The sequence below is a fragment of the Pezoporus flaviventris genome, unplaced genomic scaffold (genome assembly GCF_033815535.1).
Source record: "Pezoporus flaviventris isolate CSIRO_AGI_PZ_B2104156 unplaced genomic scaffold, CSIRO_AGI_Pfla_v1 ptg000010l, whole genome shotgun sequence".
NCBI classification, from domain to species: Eukaryota; Metazoa; Chordata; class Aves; order Psittaciformes; family Psittacidae; genus Pezoporus; species Pezoporus flaviventris.
This window is the reverse complement of record NW_026892558.1, coordinates 2,627,424-2,655,385: the sequence shown is the minus strand read 5'-3', so window position 1 is coordinate 2,655,385 and position 27,962 is coordinate 2,627,424. Positions and strand designations below refer to the sequence as shown.

The window sequence follows — 27,962 nt, the reverse complement described above, 5'->3', positions numbered from 1 at the left end:
CAGGAGTGTGGTGTTCCCAAACAGCATACAGCAGTTCCTGCAGTGACCAGAAACCATGAGAGCAAGAGATCCTAGAAAATACTCCTGCACTGGATAATGGAATTCCAGCTTTGCCTCCTTAGAGTTCTAGAGGAAGCATGCACTTCCCTTGGTCATCTGGTATGGGGCAGCAACTTCAGAAAGGGCCACCGAGGACCTCATTATCTAAAATGGCATTTAAAGGTGGGTTTTTGTGTTTTAGGTTGTTTTTCTTTTTTACTATCACCTCTTAAATTTAATCAAGCCAGAAATTCAACTATAGCTCAATGGTACACAGTTTGGAGATTTTGGTGGTGGGCAGGTGGCCCAATTCTGACAATGCAGTGCAGAGGTCACATAAAGCAGAGTTTGCATAGTCTATCCCCTCCCCAGCCCAAAGAACAGTACAAGGAGAAGCCACAGCTTAGGATTTTATTACTTTTATGAAAAACATGGAATCAGGAGCAAAAAAGGAGAAACAAATCTCTTTTACAGAGGCTTCCCCTATATCCCCAAGTTAAGGGGGAAGCCAGGAACAAGAGACATACAATTCAAGGCATGGCTATTTCACAGAGCTCCACTGTCTGAAATTTATTACAGGGGCCAGTGAAAATACTAGAAGTTCACTAACACATACACTTGTGCACTTAAGTCCAGGTCATGGTGGTTGTTACAGAGTGGTTAAGTGCCTTTTCATATATATATTAAAAAATGTTTGTTTTTACATTATTGCTGTCTTTTACAACAAAATTGAAAAACATTTGTTAAATCCACCCAGCAACAAGTCATCAGTTTCCCCAGAACAAGCCAGAAGCATGAAAGCATGATCAGAAGGTACCTTTTCTATACCAACTATTCAGTGGGCAACAGGAAAACTAAGAAAAGATCTATCACTTATGGTCCTAATGGAGGTGAATTTATTCCATTCCCCACAAGGCAAATCCTTTCAATAAATATCAGAGTAACCTGCCAGGTGCTGAAGTTCCAGAGAGAGAGAGAGAGCAGCAGCAGCAGCTCTGTGCAGTGCATCCATCCCACAGTCCAGCATGCTGTTCCTTGCCTCAATCCAGCGAGATGATGTCAGGAGCACTGGTTATCACTCCTTCCTCGCTCCTGCTGGAAGAGCTAACCTGCGTGCTGCTGTCGTGGTGACTGGTCGATGTGATGATGCTGCCAGGTGTGCTGCTTGTTAAGGTTGAGGAAAGAGTATCCAAAAACATAGGACGACAGTACTGCTTGAAACAAGCAATGAAGAATTAGGATACTAACTGCAATAGGGAAATGCATGCTCTAAAGATACATCTTCCCTACAACAGGCACAAAACGCATTACATAACACATGCACAGCAAGGACCAGAGTTCTGCAAAACCAGCAAGTGAGCAAGCAGACTGTGGCCATGACTTCTCCCTCTTCCTCCTCTTTTTGGTTTTCCCTTACTAACTGGTTAGCTTGAGCACTTACTAACATGTTAAAAAACACTGCCACATCCACAAGAAAAACAAACTATTATTTGGAAAATGTTCTCTGCCCACAGCTACTGGGCACAACCACCTGTGCCTGCTCCTTTCATTATGAAAGGCAGCAGAGTGCTTTTTGCTACTTCAGTGGAGGTCAGAGTAATTTCCTTCCCCTCGGGGCAGCAGCTGCATTTTCAAAGTCTATGCCATGATGATGTGTTCAGGTCTCTAAACATTTTAGTTGTGATAAATGAGCCCTGATCAAGTCTGATTCAGAAAAATTACTAAGTTGGTTTAACCTCCCTGAGGTGGAAAACAAGCCTCCTGAAAGCACAGCTGAACATCCTGAGCACTCAGAAACACAAGGCTGCCAGGTGTCAAAGAGGAGGGCAGTGTAAGGCACCCCCTGCGTGCACACACACAGGCTTGTCACATCTCACTTTCTCCTAACCCTGTGGGTTCCAACTGGGGGCATATGCATGGAACTGAGCCTGAACGGTTTGAACTGTCCGAAGTGGACACTTCATGGCAGCGTATCTGCTTCCAGCCTCCCACGTTACTCCCACATTTGGCAGTTCAGATCTCAAGGTGAGGCACAGAGCATTGCAAGATGCAGTTAAGTGGGAAGGAGGAAGTTCAGCCTTTGTTTATAAAGGCACAAGTAAGTCCTACTGCTGTTGTGTTCTAGGGACAAAGATAAAGCAGAAGGTCTGCTTCAGATCCAAAGCCAACAGATCGGGTTTGAGTGTTAAATACAGGGATTATTATAAAAGTGTGCAGTCATGTGCCCATCAAATTAATGAAGATATTTTCTTTAGAACTTCCTCTCCTACTATTATCAAAACTAACAGCTGGTGAAGTATATCTGCAAGCTCCATCTGGCCTACAGATGCACAGTAGGAACTAAGAGTATGTGATGGGTGTATTCAAATCAGTTTCCACTTTAGAAGGGCAAACTATTGATAGAGTTTTGATGTCTGGATTTATCACACTACAGCTAAACAGAATCCTCCTATGATGTGTCCTCATTACCACCTCTTGGACTGTCCTGGGTTGTGGTTAGGTCTAGGCAAGTGGTCTCAAACATGGTATGGACAGTGACTGTACCCTGAGAATTACTTGAAAAGTATGTCACAAAACCCAGAAATTAAACCCCCAGCAGTTCAGAAACATACCTGAGAATCTACTGGCATAAGCGAAAGAAAATCCAAACCTAGAAAACAGAAAAGGATAATAAGTGGATGAGCCTTTTATTTATAAACCACAAATTTAAGGAACTGTCTATTCTTTGTGGTCATAGAACAGATTTTGTTACAGTTTCTATATGGAATATACCACTGTGACACCACTCTCAACGACTACTTCAGGCAGCAGCAAAACGAGTTATCTAGTACAAAGTGGCTCTTTTTAAGAATGAGAATGACATAATGATGTATTATTCACTGGATATTGCAGGGTGGTTCAATGTGGTTGCTTAGATGGAGGTTGCCATTTGGAGCTGTTGGTTCATAATGCAAGTTTCACTGCATATTGTACCTGACTTGGCCAAACTGGGACATGAAGAGTGTCATCACATTAAGGATGCTGGAATGAAGTAAAGTCACAACATGCACAAGTCCAAAAACAAGCAGCAGGTCTCTTCCTCCACCCACGGGCAGCCAATAAGGAAACATTTCTAATATCATCCCCGTTTTGTGTCTAGACAAATAAAAGGAATGAAGAAGAGGAAACTACAAGTAGTTCAAGGTATATCCTCCAAGAGCAGTGACAGCTAGCGTCCATCTTATACACCATTAGCGTGTAAGCATTTAGGGCAAGATGTTTAAAATTACTAAATCAATGAGAAATTACAGCCTTTTTTGTTTTATTTCTAAATATTGGCCTTGTGTTTGCTATGTCAACAGAAAGACATGGGAAACTTACTCCCTCCCTCTCCCTTCACCTCCAAATCTGTTCAGACTAGTGGCATCTCTCCTCCTCTTCTCCAGTAGAGAAAAAAAAGTCATAAAGGAGGTTTAAGCTCAGCTACTTTTGCAGAATTGGCAGCGTCTTTTATTCTTGCACATTCTAGGGTTTCAATTGGCAGAGATGGGCAACAGTTCTAGACTCCCATTCTCTCAGCTTACTCTGCAACTTGGGAAGACAGCCGAATTCTTAACAAGGGAGAAGTGGAGGGAGGGAGCAGTAAGGGAACCAAAATGGACAGAGAAACAAGGGGAATTACATCCATCCCACTGCCAAACTGGTGCTGAAAGAAGAGGAAAAAACCCAGAGATGTTGCAGGGGAGAAATGGAGACAGGCAATGAAGGGAAGAGAGGGAAGTACAGGAGGCCAACGTGACACCTGTCACCACAAGTCACCATTTCCTTGGCTCTGGGTTCATACAGCCAGCAAACAGAACCCCCAGAGTCCCTCATATACAGTGTTCTTTTCAAAGAGCCACAATAGAAAACAATCAGTATCCCCACCTTGTCTGATATTTAGCAGCAGTGTTGAAGAATACATCATAGGCATTTAGGTTTGTCTAGATAAAGAAAGTCAATAGAGGTCAGCTTACATATTGTAGCTCACCTTAACCTTTTTCATACAGTCTAGACAGAGCACCATTAGAATCAGTTAACAGAACTATCTCTATGTCTAGAATTGGGATGAGTCAGTGCCATCACACGTCTATAACTTAAATAAGCACCTACTCTCCCTTTCATCTACAGTACGTAATATCAGGATGTTTACTCAAAGTCTAACTGAATACAGCAAGAGCATTTCCGGCTGCTGTTCCACAGCGCCGATTTGTACCCCAGAAGTAATGTTTTTCATATCAATGTTGCCAAGTGCAATCCGAAACTGGAAAAAACAGCCTCTACTGGACTGTCTTACACATCACATCAGCACAATACTGCATATTGTCTTGTTCCATTAAAGAAGAAACCAGTAAGTATTAATTCTCCAATTTCCACCCACCCCACAAACTCAAACATTATAAACAGCCACCACCTACTTGGCAGATCTGATGAAATATTGGAAATTCGTGGATGATGGAATGGTACCGGACAGTCTGTTAATGAAGGAGGAATAGCAGCAGTATTCACCGTTGTCACGCTGGGCACTCTGACCGTAGATGGCTGGTACATGAGCACCCTGTTTTAAACAGCATGGGAAATAACAAACAACCTGGCCGTTAGTTACAGAGCAGAAAGCACACGCTCTTACTCACAAAAATCACTCTGTGATAACACAGCACGGCTACTCACTACACAGTATTCCACTCCAATTTCCTTTTTCATAACAGTCTTCATAATAACATAACTGTATCTTGGATCTCAACAGCAGCTGTGACATAAGAGCAAGCTGGCATTAAAACAAAGTACAGTGCTGGAGTCATGTAGAGCAGTCTACCATTCAGACACAGAACTGGGTATCTGTATCTGAGGAGCACCCTTGGAGGGATTTGCAGGTAGACAGAGCCAGCAGCAGACTTCTCATGTCAATTTCTCCCCACGAGTGTTCCTTGGTGCTATCCCATCCCACCAAGGGCATGACTGGGCATTGTTCAGCCCCTGGAGCACAGATCAGAGTTAACCACCAAACCCACCTTTACTCAGAGGCTAAGCCCAAGCTAAGTTCAGCTCTCCAGGAGCTTGCAACCAGTTTAAACCCTTCTGCATCCCCACCTTCAGCCCGATTACTTTGCAGCACTGTTAAAGACAACACACTCATTCAGCCACATGCATAGAGTATTTCATAAGCTCCAAGTCACGTAGAAACACCCAGAGTCTTACTCCTGGCTGCTCCACTCTAGCTGTGAGTATTACTCACGTTCTCCTCCCCACACTGCTGCATTGGTATATTTATGCTGCTTCTGATTTCAGAAGCTTGGATTTCAGACCCTCCTTCTCAAGCACCTCTTACACTTCAGCCTACATTGCTTCTGCCTACACGAATGCATCCCACAGTTTTGCCAAAACCAGCATTCAGGCAACCCTGTTCACAGGAGATAAGCTATTTCCCAAAAGCCTGGCTTTGACTTGGATTTGAAGAATGAAAACATGCCATTTCCATACCCAAACAGCAAGGAAAATACATCGGTCACAGACACAAGAAAACTCAGTCCTCCCACAATTATGGTTGCAGGTAGCCATCTCAAATACAAGAGCATGGAAGAAAGTCTTGATGCCTTCTGAAACTTCATTAAGAGATGTGTTTGTAGCTATTTTGTTCTTAGAAAATAAAGCCTTTTGCAGAAGGACTACTCCACAATCCTCACAAAAAGCAACAGCATGTCAGCATTACTGCTGAAAGTTGTTGATGACCAGCTATTTGCTCACCAAAGACCACACATTCTTGCAGACTAGAAACACAGCACACCTGCTAATTACTTCAAGAGCTAGCAAAACAGAAGGGGTTTGGGTTTTATTACTATTATTTTAGTACAAGACATAAGCCACTATGCTGCGAGACGCAGACACACACCTCATGCAGGCAGCAACACTAACTACTAAGCCATGACTAGCACCGCCTCATGGAGCGGTGACTGCTGGTGAGCCTAACCAGTGCCCCTCTCTCCCTGCAGGTCTCCTGCACCCAAAAGGCCAAGAGCAAGAATGTTATGGAAACCACAAACCAACTGCATCCAAGTTGCACAGACTGCGACAAGACAGAGGGCAGCACAACAGCAAAGAAGCTAGTTAAACCTGACCCTGAAGTCTGGCACATCCACAGAGACAGATCAGTTGACAGGGGACTTGAAGCTGTTGACTGTGCTGAGATGCAGGACTGACTGATAACCACAGCCAACAGCATCCACAACATACCAGATTTTAACAGAGGGATGGAGGAAAAACTTGTCTTAATTCAAAACAGCAAAGCGCCTCCCTTCCAAGACCAACAGGATGGATGAAACACACAATGCAGCCTCGTTTCCTGGGCACCACAGCAGATTCAAGGGTGTAACAGACAGCAAAAGAAAAGCTTTCAAGATGACACTAACTTAGCAAGAATGCACAAAACTCCTCCACTTGGCATAATCTGCTTTCTCAGGAGAATCTCTTTTTCTATGGAGAAATATCCCTGCAAACACAGCAATAGTCAGCGCAAGTCTTGATAGTGTTTCACCTGTACAAAGGTACTGTATCAGAGGTACTGTATCTTCTACAAGGAGAGGCCTAGAAATTCTCCTCTGGAAGTGTGGAGCTGGATCCCGAACAGAGATTGCAAGTCTGCCTGTCTATGCATCAGTTTATCTGAGACATTACAGAGTTACAACTATCTATCTTTAAAATTGACAAACCCTCTGGCTTGGCTTCCACGTGATCCGGACTTATAAGCGCACTTCCTTTTGGGAGGAGCATCGTCTTCATCAGAAGAGCTTTCTTTTGTCAAGTCAATAACATCAGCTTGCTTCTTGTTTGCCTCACTGGCAATTGTCGCAGAACACTGTTTGCTAACAACACTGGAACCTAAACGAGAAAATAAAGTATCACTGTTGTTTTAAAGGCTGTTGACATTAGCAGTTTCTATCTGCAGACCAGAAATGCAAATCCTGTTTTAGCTCATCTTCCTGGCTACTGCAGAGAATGTTATGTCCCAGGAACTGTTTTATTAGTATTCTGTACCATGCTGAGATTATTAAAGCACAAACTGTCATCTTCTTTTATCAGTGTAAGGACCTTAAATAAGGGAAACCTTCCGTTCTCTTAACGGCTATTATGAAGAGCAAAGACCCAAAATGCACATTGTTTGAGAAGCAACCCTTTCTTTTTTGTTTCAATGGCAAGAAGTATTAAGCCCTCCACAAAACAAAACGCCAGCATCCATAAGAATTATACAGGATGCAATTAAGTCTCCAGGACTTTTGTCAGTACATACAGTCACCAGATGTACATACTGTCTATGTTAGTGCACTGTGGACCTGAGACTTTCACACCATCCGTCTTTGGCCTCATGGGGCACCAAGAGCCATCTTCTTGGAATTTAATCTCGTCCACATCAGAACACTCATTAAGGATTTCCATGAAGAGCCTGAAATATAAAGGTGAATGGTTTTATTTTTTGACTCCAGGTAAGTTTTTTTATCGTAAGTGAAAAGGAGGCACAGTTGAAAAGCTAATTATGATCACACCTTCAACCCACTGCATGTACTTTCTCCTTAGTTAATCTTACCTGAAAGCCTGTAATTACAGCTGTCACAGACAAAGCCTAGAAGAGCAACCTGACCTACCAATATTCCACTCTGACACTACTGCAATTCACAGAATTCATAAAAAAACAGAAGTTGCCATCCTCTGAATCAAGTTTGATACTTGTTTGTGAGTTTAAGTTAAAATTTAAAGTTAACAGCTTAAGAGTAATGGTTATGTAAAAAGGAGATCAATCCTTAGATGTCACATTTGGGTTTCTCCAGAAGAAATACACTGAGGATCAGGAGTTTGATGATGCAGTCTGGAGATAAATTTCTGTAGTTTGTTACATGGGAATAGAAACATAGTTTAATGATACCTCCCAAGCCAAAATATTTTGATGAAAAAAAATGGTATGAAATGGCTAAAACTCACAAAAGCTGCAAAAGTAGCCATCACGTGCAGAACGAAAAAAATTAACTGTGTAATCCCCAAGCCCAGTCTCTTACCCATCCAAGATCAGGCTCTCATAGGCTGCCTTTTTGTCACAGACAGGGCAGATCCAGGTGGGTTTCTTCTCATTCATTTGAAGATAAAGAGCAGCATCAAAACATTGCAGATGAGTGCAAGTAACAGCCCGACATGGGATTGTCAGTCTCATTTTTCCCAGCTGCAGGAGAGGCATTTAAAGAATGTCAGAACAGAAGGCAGTGAAGTAGATCTGGATGGCTAACAAAGTCAGAGGCACAGAATCATGGAATAGTTTGGATTGAAAGGGACCTTCATAGGTCATCTAGTCTAACATCTCTGCAATGAGCAGGAACATCTTCAGCCAGGTTGCTCCAAGCCCTGTCCAACCAGGCACGGAACATCTCCAGGGCTGGAACATTCACCACCTCTGGGCAACCCATACCAGTGCCTCATCACCCTCACAGTAAAGAATTTTTTCCTCACATCCAGCCTGAATCTCCCCCTTTTAGTTTAAACCCACCACCCCTCACTCTACCACAACAGGCCCTCCTAAAAAGTCTCTCCCCATCTTTCTTAATAGGCCCCTTTTATAGGCAATCCGTGTGTCTCTTTTCTCCACAGAGGTGCCCAGTGCTAAGGATACTGCAGGCAAATCCACCCTTCATTGTTCTTAAACAGTAAAGCCATCCTCAAAGGCTTCACTGAACTGAAAACAGCCAGAAACATTCCTAATGGATCTGCTAATAACTAATGCCCTTCCAATAACTAATGTGAATAAAAACTGAATCCTGGAAATAAAAAAAACCTACTGAAGTTCCCACTTTTGGAATACTTGGCTAAAAAATGGCAAAGGGGAGTTTGAGTTCAGGTTACATTAGAATGGCATAATACCTATTTTAACATTTAGTTTAACAGACCAGTCACAAACACAAGGCCAGTTATTACCCAAGAAAAGAAACCCCAAGGCAGCATTACCCGTTACACAGTGATCATTCTGTCTGTCATAGCAGCTGACAGTATAAGCAATACCACCAAGATGAGGGTATCAGAAGTTTTATTTATCACCAAATCCTTTAATTATTGTCACCCTACCCAATTAAGTCTCAACACCTCAATATGCAAGATTACATCTTCTACAGGCCTCATTACACACAAGAAGCAATTTGATTCTACTTGTATTACACCAGCTGCATTCAGTTGTTTGAATACTGCTATAATCAGGTGCTTATAGATGCACTCTTCTCCCCAGTGCTTTATTTAATGAAGCAGTATATAAAAAAGTGGGGCTGCTTTTAGAAAGATGAAAATACAGATCTGCATATGGTAACTTCCAGCCATACTTACAGGACACATCAGAGACACACGCAGACTGGTGGTGGCAATCTCACTATCGGGGTCCGCAGTTAATTTTTCTTTAACTATGAAAGAAGTTACAACAGACATTATTTAAACTGCTAATCTTGATTTGCCAGTACTTGTACTTTATTTCAAGCTATCTAAAAAAATTAAGCACCTAGGAAACTAGATCATAGCAATATCAAACCACCAACAGTTTCACTATTTATAAGCAACTGGCAAACACTGTTCATTGCAAGACTGTTTGATGTGCAGCAGATGCATTAACAGCCACAACAGTTAGTAGAGCAAACTCAGCCCAGCATACAAAGATGAATAAAACAATCACCAGTGAGTGAGGGACAAAGACAATCAGCAAAACATGCAAGTGAAGAGAGTTTAGAATATCTGCACCTCACAACCCACCTCAATAAGGGCTGCTCATAGAATTCTCATAAGAACATTTTGGACAGGATCTTTAGATGTGCTCCCAATCAGCACAGCTACCCTCACTGAAAGCATGCATAATGCCCCAGCAATAGCAAAGGGAAATTTGATAATCCAGGCATGGACTTCTTTCAGAATGCTGCAAATCCCCTAAGGATTAACAGTTAAAGAGCCACCAACCACCCTCAAGAAGTACAGACAGGCAAATTAATATAACTTACTTAGTGCTCTGGAATGATCAGGGTTCCTGATGCCTTTAATTTTTAGTCTCTGCAACAGCATTGCTGAAGTGAGCTGGCGGACAAGATATACAGACATGGAGTAATTCTACAAAGAGAGTGATGAAAGATTAGTTTCATACAGTACTTTCACCATGACAACAGATCAGTGTTTACACTAGTTGTAGCATACAGAAAAAAAACAAAAACTTGCCCATTTTGGGCTTCACAGTTATGAAAGCCTTAAAGGATGACTTCAGTACTGTGAAAGAGTCCAATACTCTGCCAGAACTCTCCTGTCAATCCAGTCTGGGCTCTTTCCTTGGAAAGATGATTTAGAGTGAAACACACCTGCCCATGCATGCAGCCTTTGAGAACTTCTCACACCTGTCTCCTAAATCCTTCCCTTTTTTCAGTGTCAATCTGTTATGGGGAGCTCAAAGTGACAAAAGATGAATGGTCTTTCAGGTACAACCACAACACCTTCACATGGCATGCAGCTGCACCAACTTCTTTGCACCTGTTCTTCAGCTTGCTCTGTACTGTTAAGTCAAGCCTCATTACTCCATACCTACTCCTCCTAGGCTGGCTACATTCCCTAGCATTCACTTCTCTTCCCTAATTCACACCACTTGCCAGCTTCTTTTGTTCGGTCTCCCTTCAAGGTCACTAGGGAAAATTCTTCCAAGTCCCACTGCTGCAGAATAATAATGATTTCAACAGTATAACAAACACAACCTGTGATCTCTTATTATCACTCCCTGCCAGCCATCTTCTTATATTTTCTGGTACCACACTACTCCTCCTTTACCACCCAGAGGAAAACAAGCGCTTACCCAGATGAGCAAATAAAGTAATCTAAACACATGGGAAACCTCCAAAACAAACTGATAATTTTTTTTCATCCTTAAAGAATGACCATACACTGCACTGTTTACCGCCCACAGAAAGAATTTTATCAGCTCAAGGCTGACCACCTCTGTGGGGTTAATGTCTTCTTTGATCAGAAGCCCTCCACTATCAGACAACAACACATCCACAAGTCCACTCCAAACTGTTCCTGGGGGTTTTATTTATGAGGATGAATCCTGACAACTCCCTTGTAAGTTCTAATACTTACAGCAAAGCACCAACAACCCAAAGAACTCACTCTACCTCTCAGTGCAAAGGGAGATGCAGGGACAACCTCCAATTCATCTCCTTCCAAGACAGTATTGTTTTGCAATACAGAGGGGAGAAAGAAAGCAGGGATCAGCAGGACAGGCCAAGACCACACAATGCTGCTGTCATTTCCAGATCCTTGTGCTTTATGACTGGAAAACAATGGCATAGATCTTTCCCTCCACCTCTGAGAAATGAAACCTTTGCCGTTTCCTTCACCTGCTTCCTGAACATTAGCTTTCTCTCCAGTTTCTTTTTGAAATAGTATTTAGCGTATAAAAGCTTATACTGGAGTGTCACTTTGAAATGTGGCATGTCTCCAGTCCACAGGCTTTGATTTTGAAGAAAAAAAGAAGTAAACTGCTTTGATAACTGAATGCAGATGGATTTACACTAGTCACAGACAGAGCTGGAAGTAGTTTTTGACTTACCAACAGCTGAAATGCTGCTGCAACAGCCACCCATACCTAGGAGGAACTCAGAAATTCTTCACATTCTCCCTTCCTTTCCTTACTAAATCCATAGGAGGATTTCTAAACAGACACACAGTCGTTTTGAAGGCTAATCCCTTTTCAATTATGACTAATGACTGCAGGCACTAGGAAGCAACAGGTATGTTTCAGTCACCATCGCCTTTATCTCCTGCTACCTCAAGTCTAGCATGCTTCCCCTCACTGCAGCTTTCCATGAAGTTTAGAACTCTATGAAGAAGCTTCAATTTTCATTTCTTCCCCTCCAACTCTGCATCCCTCCCCACATTGAGTCACTTCTCCCTCAGGTCACCCAAACTTCCAGAATACTCTTCATTGGAAAGAACACACATGATGTATGGTCATTTCTTAAGGAACATACTGCTCAAACATCCTTCTTTAGAAACACACACCTGCACAAGTAGGGTCCAACAAAGCATGTCTGAAACCCATCAAGTCCAGAAACAGCTTGGCACCTCCCCAGGAAACCCTGCCTGCCTGTAAATTCCACCCCTTTTTTGGTATATTTGCAAGTTCAATTTTAAACTGACTCAGAGAGAAACCATTTTCATGTACAAAAAAAAAGGGAATCTCAGAAGAACAGAGATGGAAACATCCATTGAGCAGTTCTTCCTATGAAATAAAAATTGCTTCAGTGAAGCTACTTATTACTTGGTTAGAAAATACAAAGCCCTCAAAAGCAAATGCATGCTTCCACTCTCATGGCCTTGGCACATCCACAGTTTAAAAAGCCTTCTTTCTCTGGCTTTTTAATGGACAGATATTGTGAAACATGCCTTAGAATACAGAATCCCAGACTGGTCTGGGTTGGAAAGGACCTCAAAGCTCCTCCAGTTCCAACCGCTTAGACCAAGTTGCTCAAAGCCATTTTTTACACTGTGAGGCTACAAGGAGGAAAGCAGGTTTTCCTTTTGTTATTTTGTCATGTCTGAACTGTTTTGTACTGTTCACGCCACAAGTAGCTTCAGGTAGTTTTGACACACATTTCAGGCAGCCCCTAACAGCTGGCCTTCTAATGTGTATTCCATAAGGAGGTCATTGCCACGTGTATGTGAATCTTATATATGTTACTGTAAACTACCATACTTCTAAAGCAAATCTTCCCTGACACTTATTCTAAGTTCAGCCACCTAATACTAAACACTTGCTGGTGTACACCTGGCCAGCAATACTGAGTTTTCCTTCTCAGGTTATTATTAAATGAGGTTATTTAGACAACTTCCCACATCCTACAGAACATACAGTTTACCTTCCCAATTTCAGAAGCCCAGGAAATGGAAATCTGGTTTGGCACAGCTGATGAGAGCCTAACTAGAGATGTTATGTTCAAGGGACGTCCAGGTCGCTTCTGTTCAATCCCGTTTTTTGGTGGTGGAGCATATCCCTGTGGAAAGGACAGACAATAAGAGTTACCAAGTTTTCCCACTGTACTCTGAAACCTGATGAAGCAGGCTTGTTAGTTTTAAACAGATCTATGGGAAGCAAGTAAACCTAGAGGCTCTCCAGGCTGGAGTCCAAATTCAACACTTACTCTGAGAAATCCTAGCCTTTGAAGTCTTAATGCCACAAGTCAACCATAATTTTAAAGCATTGTTTTGTTCTAAAGTGGTTTTAGGGACATGCTAAAGAAGTGGGAGAGAATGCAATTTAAGGCCAGGTGTAAGTTTACTAGAAGAGTAAAAAGTAATGTTGATGCTTTCTGTGCTTTTTTTTTTTCACCCCACTGAAAGAGGAGAACAACACAAGGACACAGCCTTTAGTGACAAATATAGCAAGTAATGAGGAGTTAATTTAGTGTTTCACACCCAGTAAATACCTCAATTATTTAAGAAACAAAGTCTTGTTCCAAGAGCTCCAAATCTCCTCAATGTGTGCTTTCAGGAGCACTCCTCAATGTGCACCAGCTACACCTAGCCTCAGTAGTGATAGGTTGTACTCTACCAAAGGCCCTGAAGAAGAGCTCTACACAGAATATCAGCTCTAAGAGCTAATAGGCTTAGCTGTTGTCTGCAGGAACCAAAAAAACTAGATTTTATTTGCTCAGCTTTGATGATGATTTTCAGAACCTGGATGACTTCTCTGTAGTTTTATTTCCTTTATGATGTTTGCAAATTAAATCACAGAATAGAATCTTAGAATACCAGGTTGCAAGGGACCCTCAAGGGTCAGGAGCCAGTCGGTTCCCTTTGCTTCTAGGCAAGCACACACTCTCCAGCATATCACAGACAGGAAGTACCCATGCTCTGTGATGAAGCACACAGCTCATTCATCTCATCCTACATCTGTCACTGTGAAACAAGCCAGTCTGCAGCAGGAAATCTGGGAATCTGTTCTGAGCTCACACAGCCAGCCTGCAGTCCACTCCTCAACAACCCATCCCGCACCAGAAGGATGCCACCAAAAGATTGCAGCCCTTTGTCTCTGACAGAACTGACTGCCAGATCTCATTTAGTTCAAGAGAAATTTTTCCATACAAGAAACTCTCCCAGTAGGGATGTGCCAGAAAACACACACACATACATTTCTTTTACCCAGAGAAACACACAGCCTGGTGCTTGGAAAAAAATTAGTTACTCTGAGAGATGCTCAGTCTGAAAATAAACAGAAATAAGTAGCCTCTGCACTCCCTCAACCAAGTGTACCAAAGAACGCTCACTGCTTTTAATCCAAGGAGGATGACAGTGGTCATAATTTCCTAGGTTTCCAAACCTGCTCTATTACTAATCCACATGTCTCACCTGACAACCAAGCCCTGACTGTGCCTCCCCACTGCCCTTTACAAATGTTAGGCAGGACTCTTCCTTGCAGTGACAGCACAGGGACATGGAGCTTCTACAAGCAGGTCTGCGAGGCCAGAGCAATAGACAGCAATTGCTGAAGGACCCTCCCTGAAATGGTTCTCACCCGAGAAAAGTGACCAGGAGTTACGAGGAACCTCGCTGTGTATGCCTTATTGCAGAACAGAGGGAGCAGATGTATGGGGACTTAAAAGAATGACTGATTTGCCATTTCTTTAATCAAACAGAACAGCTGCAGTCATTTATAGACTATATATCCCAAATGTTTTGCTATAGAAGGCCTTTCTTTACTATGGTGACTTTATAATGAGTTCAAGTGGATAAACACACTATCCCTGCAATACTTAGGAGATTATTTCCACACATACTGTACCAGCCACAAACCTGCTGGTCTCCAACCTCAAATGAGGCCATCTTGTTTTCAAGAGAGGAAAGATGCAAGTTCTCTTATATTTCTTTTCTTTTTTAGAGACAGATTCTGCTGCACATATGCTTCATTTCAGTCAAGCTTTTGATGTGCTCTTCCATAGAGCAACAACCCTGTGATAAGATTCAATCCTGTACTCCTAAAACACTTTAAACGTTCCCTTTCTAGTCTTCCAAGACTTAAGTAAAGAGCACTTTACCTGCCTATCACAACCAGCACTGTTTAATCAGACTGCCAGTTGTAGTGGCTAGCAAGTGGCAACATTATCTGGGTCTTCAAGTCTCCCATGCTTCTTGTAAGAACCATCAGTCAAAGCAGGTGGAATCTGCTGTAACCAGGAAAACTGATCAACAGGAAGCAGAACTGCTCTCCTACTTGGCCTTTCCAGCCTGCCCTGACATATTTGATTCTGTCCTTTGAAAGAGATGTACAGTGGTCTGTGGCAGTCACCTGAGAAGAAAAGCAATTTACCTTTTTGAACTTGCACATTTTGTCCTGCCTACAAAAGAAGTCAGAAGAACCACCTGCTGTAGTGCATTATGTGTAAAATCCTTGTTACTTGCCAAGACACCAGCAGGTAAGGTTCTGCATTTACTCCTTTTAAATCAGAACCAACACTGAAAAAGGAGGAAGCAGACAGCTGTAGGAATACAGGAAAACACCGTGTTAACATGGGTTGGCATGACCTGAAGCAGTGCTGGCAGCATTTCACTGAAGTTTCTGGTACATATTGCAGCCAACAAGATGACAAAGAATAATATGCAGACACCTGCAGTGGCATGAAATGCTATATCAGGGAACAGTACTTACTCATGTAAGTACAGACCAGTTACTGTTAAAACAGAGCAGTTCTTACTTCAGAATTGTGTAAGTTGGCAATTGAGGCTGGCAGCACTGATTAATTACCTAACACCAACACTACCGAGCTGGACAATAGTGGTCTTTGAGGCAAAGAAGTTACCTTACATTTTCTGCAACAAAAAGGAAACACGAGAGGGATGCAGACATCGACCAAATCTACAAAAAAAAAATGCTTGCAGGAGCACTAAGACTGAGACTACATTTGCCATTCAGCTCACAGTGAAGGAGAGAAAACAAAGTTACTAAGACAATTGTCATTTATTCACTTTCTCACCTGAAGTTTCTCTCTGACAGATTAAGGAATCATCTTACGATGTGCAAGAAGAACTTACAGGATTTATATCAAAAGCAAAGCAACAATCCACGATTACAAACTATTTTTGCCATGACTGACATGTTATGCATAGAGGATGTAAACTTTCTTAGCAAGACTGAGAATCATCAGACATTGATGTCCACAAGATAACATTAGACCCAATTCTTCTTGGTGGGTAGCTTATAGGAAGAGAATCTAAAGAAGGAAGGAGAAAATCCTCAATTTTATCACAGAGAACGTAACTGGCACTTGCAGGAAATACCCAAAAACACTGAAAAGAAATCCTTTTACACGCTGAAGACAGATGGAAGAATAGCGATGCAATTGCTGAAGTAGGGGGAAGAGAAGCTAGAGAGTCTCATTTAAGCTGAGTAGAGGCAAAAAAGCAGTCATGGTTGCATATGTCATGATATAGGACAACATATCTGACACCAATAAGGTGATAAACATTTGGAAAAAGTTTGTCACACCTCCTTTCTTTATACAGCATTTTTCAAAACCCAGTGCTGAAAATAAGCCTCTGTACTACTACTTTTTCCATTTTCTATAGCTTCCAGAATGAGTCATGTAAGTTTCTCTGTTCTTTTGAGAGATACCCATTTCAGAGATCCTCCAAGAAAGCTGAGAGTGTTTTTCCCTTTTTCTAGAATATTCAAGCCTTGAGGTGACCCTGCTCACATACTTTTACAACATCAGATGCCACTGAAGTGTAGCGCTATCAACACTGCTCTGTTCCAGTACCATCAAATACTAGGAACCATCAGATGTGTCTGTTCTTCATCCCCACAATGAATTCCACTCTAACCAGACAGATGCTGAGCAGCATAGAAACATGTACTCAAGAGGGTGATGACCATTCCCTCGTAACAAGGAGGAACTCAAGCTAATCATCAAGGTCTCCTACCAGTCAAGTCAAGACTTCTGATGAGGACTCCCCATGCAGACACTGGTTTCTTTTTGACATATTTTGTTGTGTTAACTGCAACAGATGACGTTTGCTGTAGGTGGCTAAAACACAATTAATCCGTGTAGTGGCTGTAGCAAGATTAATAACAGTAATGTCTATCTCACACAGCATATGCCTAACATTAGTAACTTGAGAAATTTGTGTGATAACAATAAACAGCTTATTGTTTTAGCAAAATACATACACCACAGGTCATAAAGCAGCCACAAATACGTACAAACAAGCTTACCAGCAATGGAAACAGCTTCCCATTTACTTTAATACACAAACTACTAGGGTAATTATCTTCTTGAGGGCAGCTTGTCTCTGCTAGACAAAACCTACATCCCAAAAAAGAAAACATCATTTTCAAGTGTCACCACATTGATATACCCACACAAACATCTAGACTTCTGTTACATTAGCTAATTATAATTAAGGGAGCACTATCAAAAAAATACCTTAGCTGAACTTGGACTGTGTAATCTCTCCTGCCCGCTGGCATGAAGTCCCTGTGACAAAGAGAAGTACCTATTTAGACAGCAAAACTTACATTCCAGTTGTACGCAAAAAGAACTGGCACACCTGCCCCAACATCATTAAACTTTGCTTTTATTCTTTTATTAAGCTGTGAACAGACCTTATAAGCAATCTGTTACAGATGTGTTATAAGCACCTCTGTTTAGCTACTGCAATTTCAGCAGAACTTCAGGATCAGCACCCTCTGTCAAGAGTTTATAGTGACAATGAAATATGATGTTGCCAGAGAACAAAATACTCTTTGAATTCTCTTGGCTTACACCATAGGTCTTGCAACAACATGAAACCCAGGATAAAAGATAAAAGCAGTGTTCCATTCCTGCAGCCAGGAAACATGCAGGGAAGAAAAGCTTAGCACCCCTCTAAACAGTCACAATATTATTTGGAACCAAGTAATTGCTATCGCTTTAGTGGCATAGGATTTCTCCCTGATGCACATAAACTCTGTGCACAGTAATTCCTGATGAAAACAGAACATACAATCCTCTCCAAAGTTATACTGACTTTATTACTTTATCTCTGAGCTTATGTGATGCATTAATGGACCAAAAATCCACACTTTCTCCTTACCATGACATACTCTTACTTACCTGGAAAGACAGATCTCTCTGACCTGCTGAGGTGTTAAAGCAAAGATGAAAAACTTCTCTTGGAACCTCTGAATACTGCTGTGTACTAGAAAACACAAAAAAGAGAGATTTAAGCATGGTGATTAAAGTCATTAATTAAAACAGGATCTGCAATTGAGTTTTTTTTCTGGAAAAAGGCATAAGTCATTTAATACAATCAAATTGTGGTTAAACTGCATGTAACTGTCAAGACGAAAGCAACGGAACAAATAATTCATTCAACCATATTCAGGTGGCTTAATATCACATTACACTTCAGTACTAAAGCAGTTTGGCAACCCACATTATAATCCCTTTTCCCAAAGGAGAAAGGTTCAAACAAACATGTAACAAATGTAATACTGAATACCTGACAAAACATAGAAGATGTTTGTTTTTATGTACTACAAGAATGTGCACCAGAACTTATAAATGAGCAGCTGGAAAATTACTCAATTCAGAAACAGCTAAAGCCTTTGGGGAGGAAGGGGAAGAGCACAACCCCTATTGCCAGAGAAGCCAGCTAGACTTCATGTCTGGGACTTACCCCTCAGAAACATTTGGCAATAAAAAAAATTAACTAAATACAACTTTTATATCAGAATCCTACTTGTCTGTCATTGATGGGAAGCAGAAATACTTTATTATTAAGAGTCCACAGGATGCAGATGTTACTTTTCTACTCTGTTCCGACTTGAGAAGTTAGAGATCTTGACCTGAAATAAAGGCAGATTGGACTTGTCCAACAGTTTAAAGTAACCAGCAAGGAGGATGAACACAGGCATAGCACAACTAAGCCAGGAACATTTGGAAGAGCCAGACTGCCCTGTACACTGTGACATTTTGAAAACAAGGTCTCTACGCCCAGAACACACACACAAAAGGAACACAAACATGAAACAGGACCCAGGTGCAGCAAATACACACCAAGTTCCTCAAACAATTCAAAACAGCAACATTGTGCACAGACACACACACACACCACAGACAGCATTTTCTATTTTAAAATATTACTTGAGCACACGCAAGAAAGATCATGGAAATATTCTGGTACTGAATTGAGTGTGGGTTAAAAGTAAACCCCACACCTACACCTGGTCTTGTGTTCTGATGTTAACATAAAAGAATAGCTACACTCATCCCTTTTAAAGAGTCGCAGTGAAGCAGACCACACTCCTAGCTCTCTGATCTACCTATTTGGTTTCTGAAACTTTCATTCGCAGACACATTATAACATGGTGATACTCCCAAGGAAGTCTTCTCTCAGAAAAGGAAATTACTCTTTTCAGATGATTTCCAAAGTTAGGAAAACAGCTGTTAGAGAGATTTCTAACCACCTCTACAAATCACTGACCAGGAAACAAAAGATAACTGCACAGCACACAGCAGAAATATAATGTGCGGCATATGCTGCATTATATAGAATGGAGTGACTACGTGGCCGGCAACCAGTCCAGTTAATTATAAGCCAGCAGCTGTCCCACAGCACAGAATAATTCAGGAGGCTAATTCAGATACTCTGCTACTGCGCACAGCGAACGCAAGCAGGAGTTAGCCAGGGCACTGTGACACTGACACATTATCTCTGTAAAGGTTGAAGCAGCATGAGCTGTCCAACACCAAAGCAGTGATTGTACTGATACACAGGTACAATACAAACTCTTAACAGGGTGTCAGAACTCACAAGGAGAATTGACAGCAGGCATTGTACATAATGTTAGTAATGTTTGCTGCTTAGGTACTGGGGGTGACCAGTGATCAGAGTATACCTCACTGAGGTACAAATCACAGCTAAAAGACTATCAGATAAGAAACTAAAATGTTTAAAAGAATGAAGACAGCTTACAAAATGCTGAAGTGTTTCTAAACTACATTACTAAATAGGTAGGCAACCATGGAATGTAAGAAAGGTTGAATTTCAAGACAAAACATAATTCTAAAGAATTATGCTTGAGTGAAGTATTTAAGAAAGCTAAACTGAGACTCCTGTTTATTCAGAAGACAAAGGTCCACTCTGCCTTTTAGCACACAGTACAGCAACAACCTGTAGGCTGAGGAACTTCCAGCCTGTGCTGAGCAAGGTACTAAACTTTGCTGCGCTATTTCAGTGCCACACACCAGAACCTGCAGAACTGTCACAGTGATCTGCATGTAATGTGCATGCAGTATGTGCAGATACTACATTAACAAACCACTGAACTTGTTCTCATTATGTTATTGCAATTCGTTAATTACTAGCAATTACTGAAATCCTTTTCATTTGGCCCCGACAGTTATTCCTCGCTTGTACCAGGCAGAAACTTAATGTCCAGATCTTTCAGCCAACAGTGGAGGTTCAGGCTAGACACTACAAAGCATCTTTACTGAGAGGGTGGTCAAACACTGGAACAGGCTTCCTAGAGAGACAGTCAATGCTGCAAGCATGTCAGTGTTTAAGAGGCATTTGAACAGTGCTCTTAAGTTTTACTCTTTAACTTTTGCTCAGCCAGTTAGACGACCACTGTAGGTACCTTCTAACTAAACTATCCTCCTCTATTACTTAATATTCAAAAAGACAAAGATCTTTAATCATCTAGTATTTAAAAAAGAGCACACTATTTTCTGAAGCATGGCTTGGCACTTTCAGGAACAAGTGTTGAGGAGAAAGCAAGGCTAAAGAGGAGAAGGGAGTTTCCCCTTATCCGTGGCTGCAAAAGCCATTTAAGCCTGGAGTTAGTGCTGTCACAAGCAAGACCTATTCCATTAATTAAGCAACACACAGAGCCAACAAACACTTACCCAGACTTGTAGGTTTTATGAGCACATCGAGCACATCGTAAAAAGGTAGGCTTTTCAGCTGGACGTCGGGATGAACAGGTGGAATCGGAGAGGATGGCCGCTGCATGTGGGATTTAGTGTTTCGGAGGAGCACAGGACTGACAGGTGAGGAAGGAGACTGAGATGCAACTGAAGTAGAAGGGAGCGGGTGAATGGCGGCAGCACCCAGCTCAGGCTCGACAGAGGTACTGCTATCCAGACTGAAAACAGCAGGTCTTATAGCCGATGAATCCGGAAGACCTTCAATTGTCCTTGGGTACCTACGTCTGTAGAGTTCTTTGATTTTTATCTGAACTGCTGGGCTGCAGCCGCTCTTCAGTAAGTGCAGTGCTCTCATCAGGAGGTCATGTTTCCGCCCACTTTTATTACGTCCAGCAAACCCCAACAATACTTGTAGTTCAGAAACACGAAAACTTGATACCATATTCTATAAAAAGAGGAATAAGCAGAAGTGAACAAACGGTACCCTGAGCAGAACACTTTGAGGACCACAGTGAAGCACCTGAGCTTCCATCATTCTAGTTTCACACTTGGTATAGGATAGTACCTGAGATAACATCTCCCAGAACAAAAATACAGTTAGTTTAAAACACAGAAATAAAGTTTCCAGGCTGAAAGTTGAGTTTGGTTTTATTAAATTACATTTTGTTGTATTTCAAAGACTTCTAATTGTCTCCACTCTCAAGCAAGAGCAACAAAACCTTAATGCAACCCAGGCAGTGCTACTTTAAATTCACAGGCAAGAAATATAAGCTCTAACACAAAATATTTCACTCCATTAAATAAAGAAAAACCAAAATTATCAGCATTATCACCACTTTCCCACATTTTAAGAAACAAGGAAGTATTTAAGTACTGCCTAGTTAATTTTTTATTTTGGGCAATGTGTTGAACACATGCTCGAACAGAGACAGGCACATCAGTTCTCATTCCTGAAAGGATGCCAAAAACAAGGTGGACAGTTTTTAAGAGGTACATATCACATTAAAAAACTGCTTAACCAACATAATTAATTTTTCCAGAAAGTCACAGTAAGCTTCTTGTCCTTTTCATACCACATTCTGGTATTGTGGAACACAAAGATCTCTTCAAAATAAAACAATACTATTTACTTTATCAGAGTTTGTTGTGGAAGACTGAGGATTGATCTATAAAGTTGATAAACAGAAATATTCTCATTTAAAAACAAAATAAATTAAAAAGCAAACTCAGAGAAGGTGATTTTCTACCCCCATTACTACAAACAAGTAATTTGGTACAGGCACATGATCTCACATTTTTGTGAGACGGCTCTCTTCAGAGGTGTAACATTATCCAGAATTCTTCTAATCCATCCACCTTCTTATTTCTGTGTGACATTTCCACTATAACCAGGAGATGACGTTTTAAAGATTAAGGAACATCCAACCTTAATCTATACTGCTGTACTGTACCAGCTCCACATTCAAGGACTGGCATATTAAGACCTTAACAGAGAAGGCAGGCATTAGCAGACATCTGGCATGGTAAAAGATACTTTTACAAACAGCTCAGAAGTGCATTGTTAATTTTTAAACTGTAGTCCAATGCAAAATATTTAAAGCTTTGGGCGCTGATTTCAGAAGGAATACATCTCACAGTGGAATGTTTAGCGTTTACCTTCCCTAACCCTTACTATACTACTGTAATGTTTACAGCCATGTATTCCAACATAAATGGGATGTCAGCTGAAGTTGTAACACAACCATGCAGTCAGATACCAAAGAGTCAGAACTCCCCCTGTGCCCTCAGCTGCTTGCTCCCTTTTTTCTCCTTAATGTTGAGAGAAGTGATCCTGCCCCTCTACTCTGCTCTCCTGAGACCTCACTTGGAGCATTGTGTGCAGTTCTGGTGTCCTCAACATAAAAAGGACATGGAACTGTTGGAACAAGTCCAGAGGAGGCCATGAGGATGATCAGGGGACTGGAGCACCTCCTGTATGAAGACAGGCTGAGGAAGTTGGGGCTGTTCAGCCTGGAGAAGGCTGCATGGAGACCTCACAGCAGCCTACCAGTATCTGAAGGGGGCCTACAAGGATGCTGAGGAGGCACTCTTCCCTAGGGACTGTAGTGATAGGACAAGGGGCAAAGGGTTAAAACTTAAACAGGGGAAGTTCAGATTGGATAAGGACGAAGATCTTTACTGCAAGGGTGGTGAGGCACTGGAATGGGTTGCCCAAGGAAGTTGTGAATGCTCCATCTCTGGCAGTGTTCAAAGCCAGGTTGGACAGAGCCTTGGGTGGCATGGTTTAGTGTGAGGTGTCCCTGCCCACAGCAGGGGGGTTGGAACTTGATCTTAAGGTCCTTTGCAACCCTAACTATTCTATGATTCTAACTGATTTTACAGAAAGACAGATCAGAGAACTGAGCCAGATGAAAAATGAACTTCAAATCATATAATCACTGATGTTGGAAAAGATCTATAAGATCATCAAGTCCAACCGTTGCCCAGCACCACCAAGGACTCCACTAAGCCATACCATTAACGGCTTCACCTACACAGTTTTAAATACCACCAAGGATGATACACTCCTCTGCTGTCCTGCACAGCCTGTTCCAGGGCTTCAAAACCCTGTCAGGAAAGGATTTCTCCTGATACCTTGTCTAAACCTCCCCTGGTGCAGCTCAAGGCCACTACATCTTGTCCTATCACTTGCTACTGACTCCATATCGCTACAACCTCCTTTCTGGTAGCTGTTGATTCGGAAAGACAGCCTCCTTGTCTCAATGCAGAGAGCAATAAGGTCTCCCCCGAGCCTTCTCTTCTCCAGACTAAATCACTCCAGGTCCCTCAGCCACTCCCCATCACACTTGTGCTCCAGGCCTGCACCAGCTCCACTGGCCTTCTCTGGACCCGCTCTAGCACATCAATGTCTCTCTTGTAGCCCAGCACTGAACAGGATTTCAGGTACAGCCTCACCAGTGCCCAGTACAGGGGGGATGACCACTGCCCTGGCCCTGTGGCCACACTATTGCTGCTACAGGCCAGGATGCTGCTGGCATTCTTGGCTGCCTGGACACAAGCTGCTCATGTTCAGCTCTGTCAATCAGCACCCCCAGGTCCTTTTCCATGAGCAGCTTTCCAGCCACTCTTCTCCAAGCCTGGAGCGCTGCATGGGGTTGTTGTGGCTCAGGTGCAAGACCCGACACTTTGCCTTGTTTAACCTCCTACGATCACCCACAGCCCATCTATCCAGCCTGTCCAGAACTTCTTGTGCCATTACCAGACAGCAGGAGCAAGCAGCCTTCTCAAGGGCCACATTACTCATGCAAATCAAGACCACCACCTAAAATACTATGTCAGTACTCTTAAGACACGCACCCTTTCCTTATTGCTGATGGGATGAGGTTTATCCTATTTCAACATTTCTAGACAGCCAGTCTGGGAACTGTGATGCTTCTATCAAGTAGCTATCAGGGAGCTATCCCAGCAGTCTGGTATTCCCCCTTATGTATAAATGCACCACAGATGCAATTATCAGTGAAAGCAGCATCTCATGAGTGTTGAGTGGTTCACCTCAAGAACAGGCCAACAGCAGATGTCACCTTAATTTCATCTCAGCAGCTTCTCTCAACAGCACAATACAAGAAAACAGGAGAGAGAAACGGAACTCAATTCAGTTTGCAAGCTGCTGGAGAAGGCTACTTTCCACCTGGCAATCCCCTGCCAATTTTCCTTAGTTTCACAGTCAAACAGGGTGAAGAAAATTAAGTGTTTCAGTATTCATAAAAAAATAGCTTAAAGTACTTTAACAGCTTTATAGTCATGCCACATAAGAAATTGTGTTAAAAGACAATCCTGAAATTCAAGAATTTACTGAGAAGTTCATGTTACCTGCTTTGACAGCATAAGCTTGATAGCAACATCACCCCCTTTATTTCAGAGGCAGGCAGTAAGCATGATTCTGGATTCCATAATCAGAATGCATATGAATAAAATCATCCTTTACACTGAGATTAAGGGAAATAGCATGTACTGCAAAATACTGCCTCTTACCCTGCCTGCTACCTTCTGTGCATTCCTGCAAGTTAATCAAGGTGAAATGTGCAGTCAATCATGCCTTGAAACAGCTAACATTTTATGCTGAAACCCCACAAATTAGCATTTCATTAGAAGATGGATTTTATTTTATTAGAAGACACAGGCTGGCTTCAATACCAGAGTCAGCAAGATTTTAAATTAACACCTTCATTAAAAATGAAGAGTATAAATAAGGATATAAGAGTATAGAAGATATAAGTATCTTATATAGGTATACTTATCTTCTATAAAATAAGTATAAAATATGTAAGAGTATAAAAAAAACACAGTTTTGTCCATTAATGCAAAAATCTTATACATGCTTTTGGAAGAAGTCTTACAAGAGTGAGTTTTACTGAAGTTACTAAACAACAGCTTCTGCAGCATTTTCTCCTGAAGCTGACAGTATATTCCCTTTAAGGCAACCACCACATGCATGAAAACACAGCTAATCTGACCTACGAATCACACATGACCAATTTGGTGGCCTTCTATGAAAGGGTTATGGCATTTGTGCACAAGGGAAGAACAACTAACACCATCTACCTGGACTCCATTTATTTCCTTGTCTCTAAATTGGAGAGAAACTCCAATTTGATGGACAGGCCACTCAGAGGGTAAGGTAGTCAAGGGCTTCATGCTCAAGTGGAGACCAGTGACAAGTGATGTTCCTCATGGGTTGGTGTTGAGACCAGCACTGTTTAACATCTTTGTCAGCGACATGAACAGTGGGATCGAGTGCACCCTCAGCACATTTGCTGTTGACACTGAGCTGTATGGTGCTATTGACTGGTTGGAGGGAAGAGGTGGGATCCAGAGGGACCTGGACAGGCTGGAGAGGTGAGACCATATGAACCTCATGGAGTTCAACAAGGATAAATGCAAGGTCCTGCATATGGGCCAGAGGAATTCCAAGCACAAACACAAGCAGAGGGAGACCACATGGTGCAGCCCTGAGAAAGAGTCTGGGGGTTTGGCTGATGAGCTCCCAATGACTTGGCCACATGCACTTGAGGCCAGAAACCCCCTGTGTGCTGGGCTGCACCCCAGAACATGAGCAGCAGGCCTGGAGACATGGAGATCCTGCAAGGGCTGGAGCAGCTCTGCTCTGGAGCCAGGCTGAGAGAGCTGGGCTGGGTCAGCCTGGAGAAGAGAAGGCTCCTGAAGGGGAGACCTGAGAGCAGCTCCAGTGCCTGAAGGGGCTACAAGAAACCTGGAGAGGGGCTTTGGACAAGGGCCTGTAGGGACAGGCCAAGGGGAACGGCTTTAACCTGCCAGAGGGGAGACTGAGATGAGATCTTAGGAGGAAGTTCTCCCCTGCAAGGGTGGTGAAGTGATGGCACAGGGTGCCCAGAGAAGCTGTGGCTGCCCTGTCCTTGGCAGTGTTCAAGGCCAGGCTGGACAGGACTTGGAGCAACCTGGTCTAGTGGAAGCTGCCCCTGCCTGTGGCAACAGATTGGAACTGGATGAGTTTAAAGGTCCCTTCCAACTCAAACCATCCTATGATTCTTTACACATTTTAGCTTATTACTCCACTTACAGATACATCAAAGTGGGCATTTGTTACGATCAACATTCTTTCATGGAGACATAGCATATGTTTAAGAGCATTTCTGATCATGGTGAAAGACAGATAATACTTCAAACAAACGCTACCAAGTTACTTTCTTTTGGGAGTTCCAGCAATATTGTAAAAGACTGCAGCCTAGCTATTAGCATGCTTTTCACACCACTGAATTAAGATTAGACACTCAAGTTGTGTCATGTAAAAGCCATCAATTTTCTCTTGAGAAGTTCTTTACAGCTGTGCAGCCCAATAAAAAGCTTTTTTAACACAGCTTTAATACAGAAGACCAGAGCCATTTCATTTTTAATGTTCCTCCATGAACACAAAGAGTAGTTTCACAGAACTTTAAGGAAGGAAATCAAACTAGATAATTCTTCCATATTCCAGAAACATTTTTTCCCCTCAAATTGGTACTTGAAGGTCATAAGAATTTTCACAGGGCTTTTTTTGTTTGTTTGTTTCTTACTGCTAAAGTATAGCAGGCATGATTCATAAGCAGAAATATTTCTCTAAAGCATTAAGCCATAGGTTTATGTAGAATGGCATTCATTTCTCAGGGGTGATGTTAAGGAGTCCAGGAAACACTGACATGCCACCGAAATCAAGGGCAATCACGTTCCAGAGCACAGTAAAAGAACAAAAGTCTCTCTCAAGAGATACACAATTCTCCACACTCCCCCTGCAAAACTACCTGAAACAGCCACTGTACTTACATATATGAATGACAGGTAACCAAGAGTGTCTGTTAAATTCTTGACATGTCTACAGTAAACAACAACTGTTGCTTCTAGGGCAACAGCAACTGCTCAAGTACTGAACCCTATACTTGAACCAGCAGAAGCAATTCAAGAGTTCTCATCAGTCTCCCCTAAGAGCTCTGCTTCAGCCCCAGCAACTTCCAGACGTTTTCTGCAGAGTATGAAGGCTATATCGAAAGAACATAAAAAAGTCCAACCCCACAAATCCTCAGTCCTGGCTTTGAGACCTTTTGTGGACACTCAGCAGAGAACTGTATTTGTGACATCTTTTGCAACAGATTTACATACATGCTTATTTACAGTGGGCTAGAGATGTCTAATAACAGTAAGAAAGAACAACTTCTGTCTTGAGGTGGTCCTCAGTATTGTAGGGATTTTTCTTTGAACTACCTCTAGCCTGGCTCCTGAATTAGCCATTAATTTTTCAAGCTGTATGTACTTAATGTAACAGGGAAATCCTAAATCAAATGTTTATATTCATTTCACATTAGACACTCCAAACAAAGCCTGACCCATTCCACTGCAGACTCATTTTTTTTTTAAGTACAATAAGCTACATTAACTCCTTCC

At 42.1% G+C, this 27,962-nt stretch overlaps 1 protein-coding gene across 5 annotated transcripts in view; it reads right to left on the bottom strand.

The window, feature by feature from the left end:
- Positions 1–436: 436 nt before the first annotated feature.
- PIAS2 (protein inhibitor of activated STAT 2) overlaps positions 437–27,962 on the bottom strand; it is a 32,734-nt gene continuing 5,208 nt past the window's right edge. The window contains exons 2-14 of one of the 5 annotated variants that reach the window (XM_061450531.1): positions 20,991–21,456; positions 18,195–18,279; positions 17,526–17,576; positions 17,315–17,405; positions 12,966–13,100; positions 10,068–10,173; positions 9,409–9,482; positions 8,103–8,263; positions 7,362–7,495; positions 6,765–6,933; positions 4,476–4,615; positions 2,652–2,689; positions 437–1,250 (exon numbers count right to left, since the gene is read on the bottom strand). In XM_061450531.1, the coding sequence (XP_061306515.1) occupies positions 1,080–1,250; positions 2,652–2,689; positions 4,476–4,615; positions 6,765–6,933; positions 7,362–7,495; positions 8,103–8,263; positions 9,409–9,482; positions 10,068–10,173; positions 12,966–13,100; positions 17,315–17,405; positions 17,526–17,576; positions 18,195–18,279; positions 20,991–21,456 (1,821 nt within the window). In that variant the 3' untranslated portion in view covers positions 437–1,079. Of the gene's footprint in view, positions 1,251–2,651; positions 2,690–2,709; positions 3,175–3,945; positions 4,002–4,475; positions 4,616–6,764; positions 6,934–7,361; positions 7,496–8,102; positions 8,264–9,408; positions 9,483–10,067; positions 10,174–12,965; positions 13,101–17,314; positions 17,406–17,525; positions 17,577–18,194; positions 18,280–20,990; positions 21,457–27,962 lie in introns of those variants that run through there. The other 4 variants (XM_061450532.1, XM_061450534.1, XM_061450533.1 and 1 more) reach the window with 4 other exon arrangements.